This window comes from Vanellus vanellus, assembly GCF_965231255.1.
Source record: "Vanellus vanellus genome assembly, chromosome: 2".
Classification (NCBI taxonomy): domain Eukaryota; kingdom Metazoa; phylum Chordata; class Aves; order Charadriiformes; family Charadriidae; genus Vanellus; species Vanellus vanellus.
Genome location: NC_138906.1, coordinates 127319762 through 127339992, shown reverse-complemented (window position 1 = coordinate 127339992; position 20231 = coordinate 127319762). Strand labels below are relative to the sequence as shown.

The window sequence follows — 20231 nt, the reverse complement described above, 5'->3', positions numbered from 1 at the left end:
ATAGATAAATATGTTTCTATTTATTGTGCATTTTCAAAAAGAATCAGACTCTTTTTTTTTTTTTTTTTGAAGTAAAGGTATTCACACATATAGCACTAGCAAGCCAGTTAGGTGGCTCAGAATGGGCACTGGAAAAGTCATCAAGCTGAGCAGGGAGCTGCCTAAGCCTGCCAGTGAGCTATTGCAGCGTTACTGATAACAGCCTCACTTAAGAGACCCTTTGGATCTAAAGGTTCTCAGCTGAGGTTCTGGCTCAGCTACAAAATTCTACAATCAAATGTCAGTGGGAGGCTTACCGACACAGGGCGAACTCCTGAATAACAAATTCTTTATTAGCCTCTGTTATGGAAAAAGGAAGCAATACAGGGTAATGCTGAAGAGTCGTGCAGTTTGGGAAGTTATTTGGAGAAAATCTAGGTTTTAATAAATGTTGAAGTTGAAACAGATTTATCAAATTAATAAATATTGACAGATATGACCAAATTTAAATTACCCACAAATTATTACTGAAATAAGAATGTTTACTACTACATATGCCTACTGTTATAAGTGCTCAGATCAGGTCCACACATTTTAATTTCTGTTTTCTAAATTTCAGTCATGCAAGGTTTTTGAGCATCTCTAATAGGATCGGAATGCTGTGTTCACATTAGACATGTTTAATTTACTGCGATGTTTTTAATGCTTTGTTTTGACATTCCTTCACAGTAATTACAATACCTTCAGAATTATAAAATTCAAGTAAATCAAATCCGCGTGAATTTGGAGAAGCAACACACTCAGAAAGAATCAGAAATCGAGCCGCTACGGATAAAGTCGCACTACAGTGTGGCCATCACTTTCATCCTCGGCAAGCCACCTTAAGGGAAAAACATAAAAATCTGTCAGAGGTACAGCACATATAAAACTTAACAAACAGACAAATCATGAGAGCCTGCTTCTGCACCTTTGGATTTCTAGGAGAGTTTTTATATTGTTTTAGATAGAAGCAGTAACCAACTTGAAGAAAATAGTGATTGAATGCTTATTTAGATCCATATATGCTAATTTAAAGGTGTGATTAACTTTATACATATATTTATGAAATATACATTCATTTTATTTGTTGGTTATATAGGTGACAAGTAGATTTTTTCCTTGAGTGGCATAAAATCAGGATAATTTAGAGTAAGGAAACCTGTTCTGTCATAGCAGGTTATTGTCCATATATTCCATTCCAGGGACTGTTTATTTCTCATGTCTCCTTGTTGTTTCACAAAATACTGAGTTGCACGGTGGGCCCAATCACTGCTCTGTAAGAGCCTATGGAGGTTTTATTGTTGACTATATGGGAAATAGGGCTGAGTCCAAAGCTTAGGTAGATTGATGTTAACTGGAACCATGGAGGCAATATTAATTTCCAAAGAGAGTTAAAGAGCTTCTAACACTTTTGCAAGGCTTACGACAGACTGTCTGATGTGATGTCTACTAAGGAGCTGGTATGGGATGGATTCCCAGCAGGTGTAGCATTAATGTAGCTCACATTTGAAGCTGCACCATTGAACAGCTGGGAGATGTGGCTGAAGCTCAACAGTTCCAGGCTGAAACACAACTAATCTTGGCAGATAAAATTGCTCACGGAAGTCCCAGAGCCACGGAAAGGTGTGACATTTAAGCTAGACAACAGGCATTTAAATGAGTTAGTAAAGGATGCCCACCTCCTTTCAGATTTGATGGTGATGAATTTCTTTTAGAGACGACATTTGTATCAGAGGAGTCTCCTTTGGGAGAGAACGAACCGGTTCCCCATTTATGCAGTAGGCTATGAGATGAGAAGCTCCATGTCTAAGCTGGAACTTACAGCTTCCTATATTCCAGGAGTGCCCCATAGCCTCTGGGTCACTGAGTACTCTGGGGTGGATGTCCTAATCTCTCCTACTGAAATTCTTCCATTTTGAGTAAGTTGGTATACATTAGAGTAAGGACATAACTCTAACCCACCAAGGTCTCCGTTAAATGTCCTAGTCAACAGTCTGTAGAATCAATCTGTGTCAGTCACTCCCCCCACATCAATGATGTGATTCAAGTTCTTGCTCCCAATGGGTCTTTTACATACCTTTGTGTTTTTACCATAAGACTTTATTTAAAGTTGAAAAAAAAACAATCTCTGGAAAAAATGTTTGTTGCAAGCTATCTTTTTCAAGAATCTTCCTCTGACTGGTGTGGTCTGAGAACTTTTGCAAGCAAAAGAGGTGGAATGACCATCAATGGAAAATCCCATCATGGATTGTGTTGCATACCTGTGTGATATTGTGGTCTAAGGACTTCTGCTCATGCCCACTAACCTAAATTTAGGTATCTAGAAGATTAGGTAGTACCTGAGCATGTGTTTGGAAGAAGTTTAATGAAGAGAAATGTAATGTTGTTGGAAAAAGTTTAATGTTGTTGAGGTTGGTAACAGCTACAGATTCTCCTGGCTTAGATTATAGACCATACAAAAACTGAAAAAAATGTTGGGTTCTTGGGTACAGGGTTGGGATTTGGCTTCCATGAATTGTCAAGTTTATAGAAACATTTAGAGGAAACATAAAACTAAATATTCTTGGCTACCATTTCTGCTTTCAGACCACCATGTAACATCCCTCTTTCTAGGTATCGGGAACTTGTGTTTTCACACTTGTCTGTTCTCCAGATATTAAAAAACTACTTTACTCTTAGAAATACATGAATGTGTTTACTTCTGTTGTTCATTCTGATATTTTTTTTAAGCTGGAAACTGTATACTGTAGTGAACAGTCATTCCAAATATACCTTTCAATTTAATTTCCAACTTCTGAAAGTGTACTGTTTCATTTTGACAGAGACTGAAGTGGATCTTCTTTTGTACGTTAGAAGCCCTTTACCCCAGCACCCCTTTACCCAAATAATTGTCTAAATTTAGATCATTATCCTCTTACAATACATTATAAAAAGGTTTCTTTTATCTTTACCCTATTTGCTGAATATATCTTAGACCCACACTAAGCAGACACTGGAACAGAAGGATTTTAATGTTGCTTTTGCTCAATAAAATAAATACACTACTTTTTCTCCAGTTTTGTGTCTATACCGCCATATTCTACCATCCTCCCACCATCCCATATTTCTGATTCCCTGATGCATACCCATGATACGCTTGTCAGAGCTACATATGGCCAATACTTGCGTAATGGTTCACCAGACAGCTTCCACCTCTTGAAAACGGCATACTAATGTCTTCTCTTGGCAAAGGCACTAAACTGTGTCCCTCCCTTCTACAGTCATCCAGTTTTAATAACTTGGAAAAATACAGCGTCTTCCTCTAAATATTCTTCTAGCAAATTAGATTGAAATTGGCCAAAAGGTTCAAAAGTTACTGGGGAGGGACTGACAGGAACACAGCACGGTTAAAAAATTCTTACTGTTTTAGGAAACCAAAAGAAAAAAACCTGAGAGACTAAAAAGACTAATACTAATTCTTGTTGTAAAGAAAACTGCACCTACAGAGTGATGATGAACTGATCTACTGACCTGTTACAGTTGAAGTAATACACTGAATTCCTAGATGCATCTGTGATTTCTACTTTTTCCAGAAACCAGCCACTTGCTGTAGAAGGAAAAAAAGAGCAAATTTAATATAACCAAAACAGAAATAAAGCATATGAAAAATTTCTGATTTCATTTCCAAAGGCTGTGTGGTTTAGTACTTCCTAATTTATTCAATATCAATAATAAAACTGAAATGTAGATGATTCAAATTACTACCAACTTCTCTCAGTTTTACAGAGAAGGTCTTTGATGTTTTTGACAGAAAATATAAAGGAAGATTTTTATTACAACTTAACTCATTTTTCCATGTTGAACAGAACAAGCAGTAAGACAAATGAAACAGTGCATGATAATATTGAATACATTCTTGAAATCCCATTTTTCCCTTTTTGGTACTCTGAAGTGCACTCAAAGTACACCCCTGGTGGGCTTTGATCTTCAGTGTCCACCAAAACAATAAAAACAGATAGTCTTTATCAGTAGATGTAATTTCTTTAATGATAACCCAAGTCCTTAAATAGTAGGAAAACAGAAATTCTACTACTTCTAATTAATACATTTATACTTATAGAAACCAAGTGGTGAATCTGAATGCTTCTCATGTCCATATTTGTGCAGCAGTCATGCGTCAGAATAGCATCTCCATTTAGACCAACACTCTCGTCTGTTTTAGCTTTAAGAATGCATTTAATATTCTGCTATAATCTCCTATTTTGCTGTGCAAAAAATACCTTCATAGAATTTTATTTCACAGAATGTTAAAATATGAAGATTTTTAAAATAAAACTTGATGATAGATATACAATGTTTGTGCTGACATCTTTAGTCATGTCTGCCAATGCAAATACTTAATGACAACATTTTAAAACTAATTAAGATCATACTGCTAGTAGCGGAAAACCTTTTGGTATTCTTTGCATGTCCTAGAGATAAGATTCCAACAAATTATTTTGGTTTTCAAATATTTGGACAAAGTACTAAGTAACCTAAACCCAATAAAAGTATTTTTATTTGTAAGTAGGCTAAAAATGTAATATAAAAATATTTGCAAATTGGACCAATTTAGATAAAACATAAAGACATAGCAATGTTTCTCACTTTTCATGTAGATTTTCAAACAATTAGCTAGCATAACCAGCCTGTAAAGGTGTCTACATTTTTCATCTTCAGTTTGCAAGAGTCATTTATTTATACGTTGAAGTACTTCTGGAACTTCTTTAATGAAATCTTGTGAACGGTTTAATATATCATAGACTCTACTTGGAATATATGACCTTTCATGAAACCTCTGTAATTCAGAGTCAAGATTATCAGCAATAAAAATTTACAGTCTCTCAAATTTACACGGCACTTTACAAACGAATATAAAGGCATGTTTGCTCTCTTGAAAAGTTTAAAATCTAATGCTTTATGCTTTATTGATAAAAATCCAACAGACCTCGCTGAAATCTCCAGGTATAGAGGAATCTAGAGGCAGCTAGGATAGATTAGCAAACAGATGAAGCATTTCAAAGAGGTGTCACATTTGAGGATGCTTGTGAGGATAACAGCTGATGTGACAAAAGACGCTTGGAGATAATTTCGGAGAAAAATTTAGAGGAAGGTAGTTGTGGATGTAAGATGAATCAACACAGACCAGCTGTGCTAGGAAGGCATTGTTAGCAGCTATGTGATGTTGATCAGGACACAGAGAGGAAAGATAATCATGTTGTTGATAGTTTGGGACCCAGGAAATAAAAGTTCAATCTCTATTTTCCCGGCAGACTTCTGGGCAACTCTCGAGAGCGCTAAAAGTCTGCTGGTGCGGAGATCAGTTCTTCTTTCCAGATCACTTCTAAGTTAAATTGTGTGCATGTACAGCAGCTAACACAAATAAGATGAAAGTCAGCAGGGGGATTTTATTTATTATAGGTATTTCAACAGGTTTGGCGTTTGTTCTTTTTGAGTTTTCAGTATCATAACATGTACAACATGACTGGGTAGTTGGAAAAAACACAGTTCAACTTTTGCCTGAATAGGAACTGCTATTTGCGGAATTTTGCTTAGTTCATTCCGGATAGGTTAAAGGCTTGCCACCTTGTAGTAACTCACGCACTTAGATAAATCAGGTTTTATTAAACCTCAACCTGTTTCTTTTAGATAGGTTAAGCAGAATTCACCTGACTAGAATACTGCAATGCAATCAACCTTTTTGACTCAAGCTGCACATTGCCTGCAAATTCCATTTACATATTTGTGTATCTCTAGGGTTTTTTAACACCACTAAATGTAAGCTCAAAGTATTATATGCTCTAGTCTCCCATCTTATTTTTTGTAAAATTCAGGTTTTAGAGGTTAAATGTAATACACCATGTATAGAAACAGTTTCCGTCATCATGTGTGCTGCAGCCACATCCTAACTTAACATCAGGGCAAGACCTGGTGCACACTAATGCTCATAGTTTAGCTTTCACAAGAAGAAAAACTGTATGTGTGTCAGAGGGAGCTACAGCAGGCTTTGACCAGAGTCCCAAACTTGCCCAACCATTTCTTAGATAATGTTGAAAGCATGGAAAGTTTAGCCTGCAGTTTGAAAATTCAATCCTGTGTTATTTAAGACATCTAGTAGGAGTTTTGGCTGAGCAATGTTTGAAGGTAAAACCTTCTGAGGTTTATGCTAACTAGATCTCTGTTAGAAAAAAAAAGAAATTCAGGGTAAAGTCAAGGGAAATATGATAGACATAGAGGGGGAGTAAGCAACAGCAGTCAAACTGACCTCATTTGTACACAGATTTGCATTAGCTGGCTGTAACAGTAGCATGACTTCAAAAACCTTCCAACTGACAGGCAGATCTTTAAGCAGAAGATTTTGACAAGGCTATTGAACACATGCAGTATACTCACCAAATCCTTTCCCATCATGACCAATTTCAATTGACTGTAGGCTGCCTAATTTTTTTGTCTTAATCTTGAATGTATCAACCTTCAATATTAAAATACAATCATTAAAAATAATATACCAATGTCTGAAAACTTACACATTTGATTTAGGTCAGTTCTGAAACTAATTCAAATCTAGTAATACCAATTCAAAATAGTTGGCTGACACCTGATGTGGTTTATTTTCCTTACTGAACATCTGTGGTATAGATCTCTCCTACTAGGTCTCAGTTTATACATGAAAGGTTCAGTTTCCAACTTACAGCAGGACAATCCATACCTCTTTCCTGACTTCCATCTACCAGAAAAATGCTTTTGCTCTCTTAGGAATTCTCAACTGATGTAGACTTCTCAACTGTTTTCAGTATATGATATATAGATACACATTCAAGAACATAAAAGATAATGGCTTTTACTACATGTACCTTTATCTCTCTCAAATATTATATATTTTAATTTAAAATATTACCCATTTTTTTCAATTGACATCACTGACTACCCATTGACTTAGCTGAATTGCTAAGTATGGATGAATCTACTCTTCCTTTTCAAAGAGCAATGACACTTCCTGTGTAGTACTAGGCAAAAGTACTGCTCAAAGACAGTTTCTTACTTGCTCCTTGTGCCTATAGGGAACTAAATTTATTAACCTCCTCAGTATGGAAAAAAATATGTAGGTGAAGATCTTTTAGAAGATATTCCCAGACATCCTGGCTGAAGAAACTTCCACCAACTGCAAGTAAAAAGATGTTTAGTACTGCTGGAGAAGTAAGACCTCATAAAGAAGATATTTTAACGGGAGTTTTAATTATGTAGTCATTACCTTTCAAGAAATCCACAGGAAAAAGAGATGCAAAATATATTTATTTCTTGCTACATAAGGGTAACTGTCATTATACTCCATTGCACATGTGGTGAGCAAGTGGAGCAATTCCTTTGCCAGAGTAATATGTTTATTAAAATAGGAGAACATTCTGTGAAGGCACTAGGACACCATGCAGAGAATCAGCAGTCTTATGCAAATATCTATATCTGAGCTAGGGGTCTCTGAATAGCCTAAAGCATGGTGGATATCAAGATCAAGTTGATGTGCATGGTTCCATTTTATCTGGTTATAAGCTTATACATTCAGTGATGCTCACAGCATCAGTTTCCATGGCAAAGTAAAATGATGGGATGTAACGGACTGATGTATTCTCAAGCACAATATTCAAAGTTTGTGCAACAGCAAGGGATATTGCACATATATGCACATGCACAGGCAATGCATGTTGTGCGTTTCAGATCAAGGAAATGCACAACTGGGCAGGTGAGTGGGCGCTATGTGAAGATGTATTTGGGGCTAAGAGATGGAAGAGCAACAGTCAGCTAGATATGACAGAGGTAAAACATCCCTTGGTTACTCTGGTGAAAACACAGAGATAGATGAGATTATATCTTATCTAGTGATGTGGAAAACAGGATAAATGCCTTAAGTCCCGTGAAGAACTTGCATAGATTTAAAGCTTGCTTTCCCAGTCCAGAAATGGGCACATCCTATAAAATCTATGTACTCACCTTTCCTCTTTCAAAGGGGTCTTGATGCTCCAGTGACTGAGAGAGTTGAAATACCTCAGATTTGTCATCATTCCCAAATAAAATAATATGCACGTTGGCATCAGTCCCTGCTCCCTTTTTGTCACCTGTGTATACTTTAATGATATACTCTGTCAGATTTCTTGTTTGACTTCCTTCTTTATGTAAGTTGTTATCTATGTCATTCTTTTGTTTGTCTCCTCTAATAACAAAAGATACCGGGATTTCTCTCTGTATTTCTGGTTTATTTGCATTCACAGAAAACGCTCTGAAAAACAAAACCACATATGTTTTTGTGGTAAGTAAATCATATGTTAAATCAAAAAAAAAATCCTATGAGTTTATGTGGGACAGTTAAAGGTGGACTTATTTTAAAAATATCCATTGATTGAACCACTCTGTGACAGTCATTTTGATTCAATGCCCACTCAGTGTTTTGAAATATTTTACTATAAAATGACTAAAAAATGACTAGCTTTACATAATATACTTACTCATTCACTTCAAATACATAGATAGGATGCTCCTTTACAGCTTCTTTCAAATGCAATTTTTTAATGTCCAGTTTGCAGTCTACAAAGAAGGAAATAAAGTATAGTGAAACTGTTGTAGTGCATGTCAAGGACTTAGGTAGAGTGTGTTGTTGATATGATGGCGTCATTCCTACTATATTAAAAAATAATTTATTAATTCATTTATGAATACCAACAATTGACTTACAAATCCTGGAGTTATCATAACATTCCTTATTTTGTTCCTATGTGAAACCTCAACGTAGAAATTTAGGAGTAAGCATTTTCTTTGTCTTAGTGAAGCAAAGGAGTGTTGTCCTCACCGTCCTTAGACAGGAATGTAGAAAAGATTCAGCACGACTCAGGCAGGCACATTGGAGGAGGAAGAGCAGAAATATGTATCTGCTGCTTCCTTCTCAGTGACAGGTTGACAAGAGGGTTGGAGCTCCATTCCACATGCAGCACAAAGAGCATCTTGTGAGATGGCAGGTCTGAAGGAACTTCAGCAACTTACTGTATATCTCTGCTGTTTGAAAAAGATTGCTCTCTGACTTACACTTCCTTTTCTGCTGGGGGCATCAGCTACATGCTGTCTATAACAGTGGCCTGAAACTCTTGCCACTAGTTAGTCAGGAAAACTATTAATTTTCCCTTCTTGTCTATTATTTGTCTCTTCAGCCCTGTTCAGCAAGCTGCATCCCAATGTCTTCTACTACTGTCTAAGTCCCTTTAATTATATCAATAGGCTCAGGGTACTGGGGCGGAATCCGGGACATTATGTTGCACTCATCACCTGCCTGGACAGTGCATGGAGAGCGTCAGAGGCTTCAGGAAGGGATCTCGAACTACCTGATCTTAAAAACCTGCTCAGATACTGGAAGAAGCATAAATGCATTAGAGCAACACTCTGCCTGGGCTGACCAGTCCTGCATGGTACATATCATAGAATCACAGAACGGTTTAGGTTGGGAGGGATCTTAGAGACCATCTGGTTCCAAGCCCCCTGCCATGGGCAGGGACACCTCCCACTAGACCAGGTTGCTCAAAGCCCCATCCAGCCTGGCCTTGAACACTTCCAGGGATGGGGCATCCACAACTTCTCTGGGCAACCTTTTCCAGTGCCTCACCACCCTCATAGTGAAAAATTTCTTCCTGATATCTATTCTACATATCCCCTCTTCCAGTTTGAAGCCATTACGCTTCGTCCTATCACTACATGCCCTTGTAAAAAGTCCCTCCCCAGCTTTCTTGTAGTCCGCCTTTAAGTACTGGAAAGCTGCTATGAGGTCTGCCCAGAGCCTTCTCTTCTCCAGGCTGAACAAACCCAACTCTCTCAGCCTGTCTTCACAGGAAAGGTGTTCCAGCCCTCTGATCATCTTCATGGCCCTCCTCTGGACCTGTTCCAACAGGTTCATGTCCTTTTTATGTTGGGGGCTCCAGAGATCAGTGCAGTATTTCAGGTGTGGTCTCACAAGAGCAGAGTAGAGGGGCAGAATCACCTCCCTCGACTTGCTGGCCACGCTTCCTTTGATGCAGCCCAAGATATGGTTGGCTTTCTGGGCTGTAATCACACATTGCTGGCTCATGTTGAGTTTCTCATCAACCAACACCCCAAGTCCTTCTCCTCAGGGCTGCTGTCAGTCCATTCTCCACCCAGCCTGTATTTGTGCATGGGATTTCCCTGATGCACATGCAGGACCTTGCACTTGGCCTTGTTGAACTTTGTGAGATTTACACAGGATTACCCTTCAAGCCTGTGAAGGTCCCTCTGTATGGCATCCCTTCCCTCCAGTGTGTCAACCGTGCCACACAGCTTGGTGTCATCAGCAAAGTTGCTAAGAGTGCACTCAATCCCAACATCCATGTCACCAACAAAGATGTTAAATAGTACTGGTTCCAGTACTGTCCCCTGAGGAACACTGCTCATCACTGCTCACCAATTGGACATTGAGCCATTCACTGCAACTCTTTGAGTGCGGCCATCCAGCAAGTTCCTTATCCACCAAGTGGTTCATCAGTGAAATCCATGCCTCTCCAGTTTAAAGATGAGGATGTTGTGCGGGACAATGTCAAATGCTTTGTACAAGTCCAGGTAGATGACATCTGTTGCTCTTCCCTTATCCACCGATGCTGTAACGCCATTGTAGAAGGCTGCAAAATTTGTCAGGGATGATTTGCCCTTAATGAAGCTATGGTGGCTGTCACCAATCAGCTGCTTATTTTCCATGTGCCTTAGCAGAGCTTCCAGGAGGATCTGCTCCATGATCTTGCTGGGCACAGAGGTGAGACTGACCAGTCTGTAGTTCTTGGGGTCTTCTTTGTTACCCTTTTTAAAAATAGGCGTTATGTTTCCCCTTTTCCAGTCAGTGGGAACTTCACCAGACTGCCACAACTTCTCAGATATGATGGATAGTGGCTTGGAAACTTCATCCACCAGTTCCTTCCGGATCTGTGGATGAATCTCACCAGGTCCCATGGATCTGTGCACCTTCAGGTTCCTCAGCTGGTCTAGAACCTGGTCTTCTCCTACAGTGGGCTGTACCTCATTCTCCCAGGCCTTACCTTTGCCTTCTGCAACTTGGGTTGTGCTGTTAGAGCCCTTCCCAGTGAAGACTGAGGCAAAAAATGGTCAACTGTAATACACAGTAAGTAACGATTTGCAATCATATAGCAAATTTCATTAAAGGACTTCAGAAAGCTTTACAATTAAATCTTTGAATATTCCTTAGTAGCACGATAGCCATCCTACAGATGAGGCAAAGAGATGTTTAAGTTATGACAATTTTAATGAAATTCAGTGGCAAAACTGCTGATTGCCAAATAGGGGTAAAATCCACATCTGAATGTCAAAGGAAGAAAACAGAACAGGTGGGGAAAACAGTGAAAATAATTGAATCATGAAAGGAAAATTAAACAATACCAGTTTCCTATGTGAGTTATAATTATTCTCCAAGATCACTTATAAATAGATCAAGTATTAATCGTGGAATATAATTATTCATCTTAATTTTCTGCTTTTCTCTCTTGTATGGAAAGGAATAATTTACTTTCTTGATAGAAAAATGATATAGCCTTTAGATCCAAGGATTTTAATGTGTCAAAATGTAGGATTTTGCTTTATAAAATATTATCTTTTAGCAAAAATAGCTAAAGGAAACTAATCAGGTTTTAACTCTGGCAGTGATTTCATTGCCTTTAACAGAAGGCTAGCTGTGTGATTCACATCACTGACTTTAGAGAGCAGCAAAAGTACTTTACCTGTTTTACTGCTGATCAAAAGAACAACTTTGTCCAGTTCTCCCAATTCAACAGCATCCATGATAACTAGAAATGACTAAAATAAAATTATTCAGCATTACAATCTTAAACTATGTTACTTAAGTGTATAGGAAGATTTGAAAATAGTATATAGGAAGTACAAGAAAGGATTAAAGGATAAATTTTAAAGTACTTTAAGACAGAGTACCTCATTGTCCTCTCCCTGCTGGACATTCTGCAATGACCAAAGAAGGGATCTGTCCCCTGTGTCACCATGAGTACCATATATACACGCAGTCATATGCACTAAATTTCTCTCACTCAAAATATTTGTAGAAAATACTGTTAGATGATATGTAACCACTGCAATATCAAGCAGAAAGAGATCCTGTTAAGACTGTGCCACAGCCTTGCACAGCTATTTGACAACATAGCAATGTGCAGTCAGATGTAAAAATTCAAACACTTGAAAATTATAGTAAAATTCAATTTTTTAATTTTTTTTTCCTTAATTTTGTCTTGTAACTATAAACACTGGTGATGCTGACAACTTTACGTTAAATTCGGGAAAAGTGTGCCTATGCTTTATGCTGTTTGTAACAGTAGCACGTCATGGAAAAATTAACCAGTCGGTTGCCTTTTTCTTTTTAGTAGTGGATGCCTAATAGATAAAATCCTATTAAGTTTTAGACTCATCAATCAGTTTGGGGCTCTTTACAAAGACTAACTTTAGCTGGGTAGACAAGTCCTTCAGCCTTCATCATCTAAGAGATGGAGAAAGAAGCTCCCCGTGTGTGATTCAGAGCGCCGAAATTGTTGCTTTGAAGTTTGCAGACAAGTCTATCTCAGCTGAAGTTGTCACCCATGGATTTGAGCTGTTTGTGATTTATGCAAGGGTTATAGTTATTTAATTGGAGACAAGTTGATAACATCTGAACACCTTTAAAAGTAAATGCATTCACAGAGCATCTCTTTATATTCATTTACGTTTTACTCATAGAACCAAATGACGTGACAGTCCTGAATGTATACCTTTTATAATCATCTACCTGTCATCTCCATTTTATTCCTGTAGACACTGTGGTAGAAGGGGATGAACCCTGACCTTGCAGAAGGCTTCTGTAAAATGTGGCTCAGAGCTTAGATCCGTCAGACACCTACCTCATACAGGACTGTGTGTATGAACAGATTACCAGCATCCTTTGGAAGTCAAGAAGACAAAGTCCAGGTAAAGCAGATAACAAGCTGTTATCAACTTTCAGATCTAATCGTCTAAAAAACTGAGTTCAGTATACAATAACCAGCTCAGTTTTATGGGCCTGGCCTGTTTCCCCAGCATCAGCAACAGGAGAGAGAGAACAGCCCCTTGTCGCATGCCTACTGCAGTTGAGCAGGTGCATGGAAAGAAATCCATACTGCCAAAAAAGCGTTTACCTATAAAGGTAAAACTTAGTAAAAGCCTAAGTGGTAGATGATACAGCTAAGTTTAAAACGGAAATAAAAAATTGGTGCTGCCTAAGAAACAACAAATCATGACATGGTAAGATATAAGAGAAAAGATTAAATACAATGGCTGTATGGAATATGATGGGTGGTGTTTCAACCAAGGTGGAGAAGAATCAGGAGAGGAAACAATATATTTGGTCGGGGATGCAATGCAGTGAGTGGGTGACGACACAGAAGAAACCCATGTCGTGCTATTTTTGGCTATAACTCTGATTTGTTAAGTGTCTTCTTTTTATTTTTACTTGATCTGTTTTGTCACAGTCTCCCAGATCTGAAACTTGAGAAGTGAGGCTGGACCAGCCCAAAACAAGAGTGAAAGGATTGCATTTGGAAGGCTTGTTTCTTGGATCACCGTGCCAGAGAGCAGCAAGAGTGGGCCTACCCCAGGAGGATGGACGACTCAGGAGCTGAGCACGACCCCAGTGCAGGCAGTGCCCTCACTGACCAGGTAACAGTCCTGCAGCATCTGCGTGTGGCAGGCAGAGCTGCCAACAGTCCCAGATGCAGCAAACAAAAAAGATCTGGGGTCCATCCTGGTGGTTGAGACGGGAGCGGCAGGAGAAAGAGCCAGAGACAGGACTGAAAATAAGGCTACGCCATAGGTCCAAGGTCTGCCCGGAAAACAGGGTCAAAGAGAGGACTGGAGACAGACGCACATCTGATGTAACTGAGGCACAGACATCCTATGCCCATCATGGCTGGAGGTTCCAGGTGAGTCTGGCCAAGCTAAGTAAGATCTATTGCCTTATCATGGTCCTGACACACTGTAGTCAACTAGAGACTGAGTTGAATGAACTTTGGATCAGATTATACAGTGGCTAGGACTGGCAGAGTACATCGTACAAAGAAGGGCAATTGAAGGAGACTGCTGTAGGCAAGGGAAGGGGGCTAAAATGCTTAAATGGTGGTCTTTGTTCAGGTAGTGGGATCAGACCATCACAGGGTAAATGTGGGCAAGTAAGCTTTTATCTCTTTAGAGTACTGAATAGATTGGAGAGGGGAAAGATGAAAGAAATCTCTGAAAAGAAGGTACATACAATAAAAGAAGTTACATACAATAAGGATAACATATATGAATGTTACGGCTCCACTAATTTTATAAAATTCTAATGATTTCATAATCTCAGTGTGAATTATGGCTGTGTTACCTTTGTGGAAATAATCAGCTATTTGAAAGTAGCATAATACATTTTTATTTCACCTTTTCCCTATTTAATTGTTTTGCCTTAAAAGCTAAAGCAGTGCAAATCTGTACAGCCCTGTATGTGAAAGAGAGAGAGAGTGAGCGAGCGAGCACTGTTTCATCCCTGGGGATTCCTGAGGTGTAAGCCTCTCAAAGGAAGGTACAGCGAAGAGAAACTATTTATGTATGTACTCAGCTGGAGGCCTCTCCCCATTAACACACGCAAAGGCACACGTGTGCCCAGCCAGATCTCCAGGGTCTGCACTGTGTTTTATCAACCGTGTTTTGATGGTTTCAATTAGCCATTAGCATATGCTTCATCACAATCCCAAGTACAAAATAAAAAAAAGGGAAAGCTAACTAAGAGATGAAATACTAAGGCACTCTGTGAACGACAGAGCTGTATCTGAAATTTAACAGCACACGGCTTCTGGTTAAGGTGATTATGATGGGCTGCTTTCCATTCCAATTAACATAATACTAGCTTTGCTTTTAGCTGAGAAAAAGAAAACTAAGGAGAAAATAAATTAGATTTAGAAAGCTGATAGAAAAGCAGATCTGTTTTGCACAATAAATTACAAGTAAGTTTGTGTGTAAAGGATCACTTTGAATTCCACGTGTGCCACCTGCTGTGGAACTGCTTAAAGCTCTCTTGGACATACAATGGAAAAGATTTTGGGGAATATGTTTTTTCACCGTCCTAGTTTTTTCTTCACTGTGGTTACAAATCTCTCCTTGAAGTCTTCTAAAGCACATGCGGAAAGAAATAAATGCAACAGAGATGAGCTATTTTGTTTGTTTGTTTGTTCTTTTGCCTAAACACATAGGTAATATAATACTTATTCCTTTTTCGTGATTTTTTATCTCTTGATCTCAAAGATTTTGACAAAAGAAAATATTACACACACACACACACACATACACAAAAACCGCAAAGAATGGGGAAATGATTTTCTCAACCAAGATGTCAGTGACAGAGCCAAAGTCAGAACCATCGTCACGAGGGTTCTGGTCTTACACCCACACTGCATCTTTCTGTCACTGTTTCTTTGTGCTTGTACATGTATCCTAAATACTTCTGCATGTGACAGCGATCAGTTTTTTGCAAAGGGCACACTCCTGTGCTTTATGTTATTCTGAAGGACCTCTTTTTTTCAATCTTGTGTATAGGAGATGAAAGCCATTAAAACCCTGTTCTGTACCCATACCGTGCAAGTCTTAAGTGAAAGTGAGAGCTCTAAGCAACATAAAATCTAAAGCCTAAATACAAAATTTAAATTTCCAGTTGCAGCCAAAATACTCAAAAAACCCCTCAACCCTTGTTAATTCTGCTGAGACCTGCATGCTTACATTTAGACACATGCAAACTCCTCACTGAAACTGGGCCATAAATTCCCATCCAAAGCCTATTGGGACTGTTCGTTTAACACCTACTTCAGCTCACTTTGGATGAACTGCCTTATTCTTTACCCAGGTCACTCATTTGTTTTCTTCATAAAACTCAGACACAAATGATTTGAATATTAAGTATAGTTATTTGGTCTGTTTATGAAATTGAGAATCGTTCTGTCATATGGTGGCATTTGGTAAGCATCACAAGAGAAGAAGATGGAAAGGTCGCAAAGGTGACATATGTAAGACAATTGTTGAGCTAATTTTAACAGGCATAAATATTTGGAGTGTATAACAGTAATAAAGCTGATGCTTATACGTAGTTTTCAGCTCTTATTTACTGAGAATCTTTGGAATGTGCTATCAGAAAAAAACCCACTTAGTAAATGAGCTATAAAAAATCATGTTGTTAATGTCAGTAATATGAGCGACTGAGGACTAAACAAAGGAGAGTAGAAATATTACCCTATTGCATGAAAGGGATATTTCTTATAAACTATACTTTGTAGCATGTAATAATGGTTGTGTGCAATCAAATGAATATTGCATTTCCCACTTTATGGTACAGAAATTAAGCTGAGTGGGTAGTATTTTCCTTCATACATTTTAAATTCTTATGCAGGCTTTATGAATCATTAAATAAAGACAATAAAATTTTCTGTTTTGATAAAGGTTTCAACTGTAATATTAGGACATGTTAACCTCCTGGACCACTCTACTGCTTTAAAGTAGATTTATACCTACCAGAAAGTGCTTCTTTTAATGGCCACTCTACAGGGAATTCAATCCATCTGTCTCCATTAAGAGAAAGAGGAAGTGTTTTATTTATGGTAAGACTAAAGGTATCCAGGGTTGATGTGTTCTGCATTTTAAAGTGACGAAGAGACAACTGGGATATGCTGTTTTCCAAACTCTGGAGACCCAGTCTCACTTTATAAAGCATTCCCAAATCAGATGGTAAGTGTATCTAGGAAGCAATAAAACAATGAAGTAGCATCCAAACAGACATATATAGATATATGCATAGGTAATTTACAGGAAGAGAGGAAGTTTTCTCTAAAGGGGTCAGCACGGACCTAGCCCCAATCTTGGTGCTAAAAGTCCCATTGAGTTCAAAGGCAGCAGAGCCAGGTTGACTGTAAGCACTTACAGAAATATTAGCTTTATACTCTAGGGGCATTCATTGTAATTATTCTATCAAACTAGAATTACATACTGCACTGATTTCTAAATGTGAATACTTAATGTTAATGCCATTTAAATTGATATGCATTATTAACTATGAATATTTGTTGACAAAAAAGAAAAGAATATGCCTAATCATCATGACTTGAGAAAGCCAGAAATTAAAAATGAAATCTGGTGTGCAACTGAAAATTTCCGTTCTGCTTTTCTTGAATATTTAAAAAATAATATCTGCAATATTTGTAGCACTACATGATTATTTCTCTTTAAAAGGAAATGCAAAGAAAATTTAAATATAGACAAATCTCTATATTATTTTACATCATATGTTATTTGGTTCTTAGCCTGATGTTCCACTTTGTTTTCCATGGAAACTGGATTTGACTTGCCGTTGCTTCCATAAAAAACCATAACCAACTTGGATATATTTTCTGACAACTTTTCAAAGTCTGGTTTTGTTTCTTCTTGATGTTTTGTGAAACAAATCCTCCATCTGCCTTCTGAATAAATAAAATAAGGAAAATAAATAGGAAAACCAGAAGATTAAAGATGTTTCTGTTCTTATATGTTAACCGAGGTACCTGAGATCAAATTCCTAAGACATATCTTAGTCTACGTGGGGAGCATTGATACGTAAGCACTTCACCTGGGTGCTGATAAGCTCCCTAAGTATATTGCCATCCCTTACAATTACAAAGGGGAAAATATTGTCAGTACTAGTAAGTGTAATGACGTGTTGTGACGAAAATATTCTCACATTATTATTTCAGAACTGATGAATAAAACAGTGGGTGTAATGGCAGAAGCTATACCTGAATTCATTTGCTCTTTTCCTGAAGGCCAGGCAGAAGTGCTCCTCCTCTCCTGAATTTCTAATTAAAAAAAGATTGAAGACCAAATTAATACTTTTGTAGAACAGTGTCTAAATGATAATAAATGCCTGTACTCGTCTCTAGTGAGGCAATTGACTGAGTATTATATCATTTAGATTAAAGATTTAGCTAGGAAGTGTACAATGTAATTTTCTACTTAAGCACCATCTCCTACATATCATCCTATTTAATGAACTAACTCTAGAGCTAGCTTTTTACTGTGAAATGGTTGTAACATGAAGATTCAAGTATCTTTCATTTTAAAGCATTTCTGTTTCATTTATACAATTTATGCTCTGGATGAATCATAACTAATTGGAAGTTTTCAATGCCCATTTTAGAGGCTGATGTTCCTCTCACTGATATCAGCTCCCATTGGTTTCAGTGGGATTTGGTACAGACCAAAATTACTTGTAAACATTAGACAGAGACCTGAACCAAAGATGGAAAGCCTTCTTTTGAGATCACAATCAAGTTTGGGTTTGCCAATTATTGTGTAAAAAAACTCACAGGAACATTTCTCCTCTACCAAATCAATGCCTTCTGGTAGAAACCGAAACTTTTTTTTTTTTTTTAATTTGAATAAGACCATGTTATATAACCTTAAATACACTGAATATTCCTATATTTTATTCAGAAAGGTTCCAACATACAATCTAAAACAAGGCTGAAATTATTTACTTTTGCACAATAACAGCTTCCTCCTTTTCTTTCGAGGTTTCCAATGATCAAAAGTTAGAGATGATAAAGCAGATGAGAAGGATTGCACTGGAATTCTACTCAGTCTCAATATGCTGCTGCTAGATGAGTACCATCATGCCAATGCTGCTACGATGAGCAGAGATGCCCAAGGAATTAGGAAGAAAAGAGAGAGAATATTTTCTGTAATCTAAGGACTCATCTGCACTGGCTACTTCCTTCTCTTAGGGCAGGATCATGAGAAATCGGTCTTAAAGGTACATACTGGGCTTTGGTTGCCTACTGATCTGGATGGGGTGTGCTGTGGTTCCCTCCTGGCTTGCACACCACACTGTGTTTGTATCGAAACCACGGCACAGGGAGGGAGGGTGCGCATTCCCTTCTTGTCTTGACAAAGAGTGCAATCACCGGCGGTGGGGTCAAAACTGCTCCTCTGTGGACTGATTACCCACATGGTGTCAGTCAAAAATATGTCCAGTTTCTGGCAAAAACTATCCAAACAGTGTGGCATAAATAATGTAAAACAGTCTTCTTGAATACAATGCCGGCAGAGATATTCAAAGCTTAAAAAATTGTTTGCGAGTGGCAAAGTAGAAGTAAGACTTGTAGAGGGAGCAATTTGTAAAGATAATAGGCCAAATTTATGCCACTTGCCATCTATGCCACTGTAAATCTGAAGTAACGAAGCAGAAATTATCCTCTGGCAAATAGTGGTTATTAAATGGTACTGAAAAACAACAGTATTCAGACACACTAATTCCTTATATAATGACAATGTTCTACTGGAATATTTTAAACCATAACTTGTTTAAAGAAGCAAATCACACAGCTGCATTCTGCAGTTTGGAACGAATTTCTTAGCAAATGGTAGTTTGAAGATAATACTGACCTGTGGCATTCAGAGTTACTGAGGCAGTTCTTTTTCCATCACGTCTGTCTTTTAGCCACGTTTGAGCCATAAACAATATTTCTGTCCCTGAAGCGGATGACTCTTTCACAATAATCTTCTCCAGAAGCCAGTCAGAACCTTTCCCTTTTTCAACCACCATCCCTTGCAGAGTACCAACATCTACTGCTTCCACTTGAAAAACATCCACCTGAAAAATTCAGAAACAAAAAGACATATGGAAATAGAACTAAATGAACAGTGTATTTTGAAATATGAAAGTGAGAGGAAAATAATTTTTTTTTTCATTAATTCAATAAATAGCAACAGAACCAGAGATGACCAGTTTATAGATGGTAAAGTCCTGCATTAAGCAGTATTCCCTTTGTGGTTCTGTAATTTACTGCTAAACCACCTGTTTCCCCACACAGATCAGTCAGTTGCTTATGCTCACTTCCTGAGAGATTTTCCTTCCCAAATTTCACATTTAGTGATTTACAGGGATACCATTTTAAACATCTCTTACTCTCAACAAAATAGACCCTCAGGGCTCCCGTTTGAGGGATGAAATGCAGGGACTGAGAAGGGCAGAAGTGAACATCACAGAACGGTATTTTATTCTCTTAGGAAAGAATGAAAAACTTGGGCCCAGATTTGAATTAACTTGGATGATTAGTTTTAATAAAAGTAATTGTATT

The 20231-nt window shown here is 37.9% G+C and overlaps 1 protein-coding gene across 1 annotated transcript in view; it reads right to left on the bottom strand.

The window, feature by feature from the left end:
* Window positions 1-804: 804 nt before the first annotated feature.
* Window positions 805-20231, bottom strand: part of RP1 (RP1 axonemal microtubule associated) — a gene marked incomplete at both ends in the record, with an annotated part of 177419 nt that continues 157992 nt past the window's right edge. Inside the window, 10 exons of the mRNA XM_082499227.1 lie at window positions 805-859; window positions 3529-3604; window positions 6430-6508; window positions 8023-8308; window positions 8535-8613; window positions 11811-11886; window positions 12019-12173; window positions 16636-16858; window positions 17398-17576; window positions 19537-19744. Coding sequence (XP_082355353.1) covers window positions 805-859; window positions 3529-3604; window positions 6430-6508; window positions 8023-8308; window positions 8535-8613; window positions 11811-11886; window positions 12019-12173; window positions 16636-16858; window positions 17398-17576; window positions 19537-19744 — 1416 coding nt within the window. The remainder of the gene's footprint in view (window positions 860-3528; window positions 3605-6429; window positions 6509-8022; window positions 8309-8534; window positions 8614-11810; window positions 11887-12018; window positions 12174-16635; window positions 16859-17397; window positions 17577-19536; window positions 19745-20231) is intronic.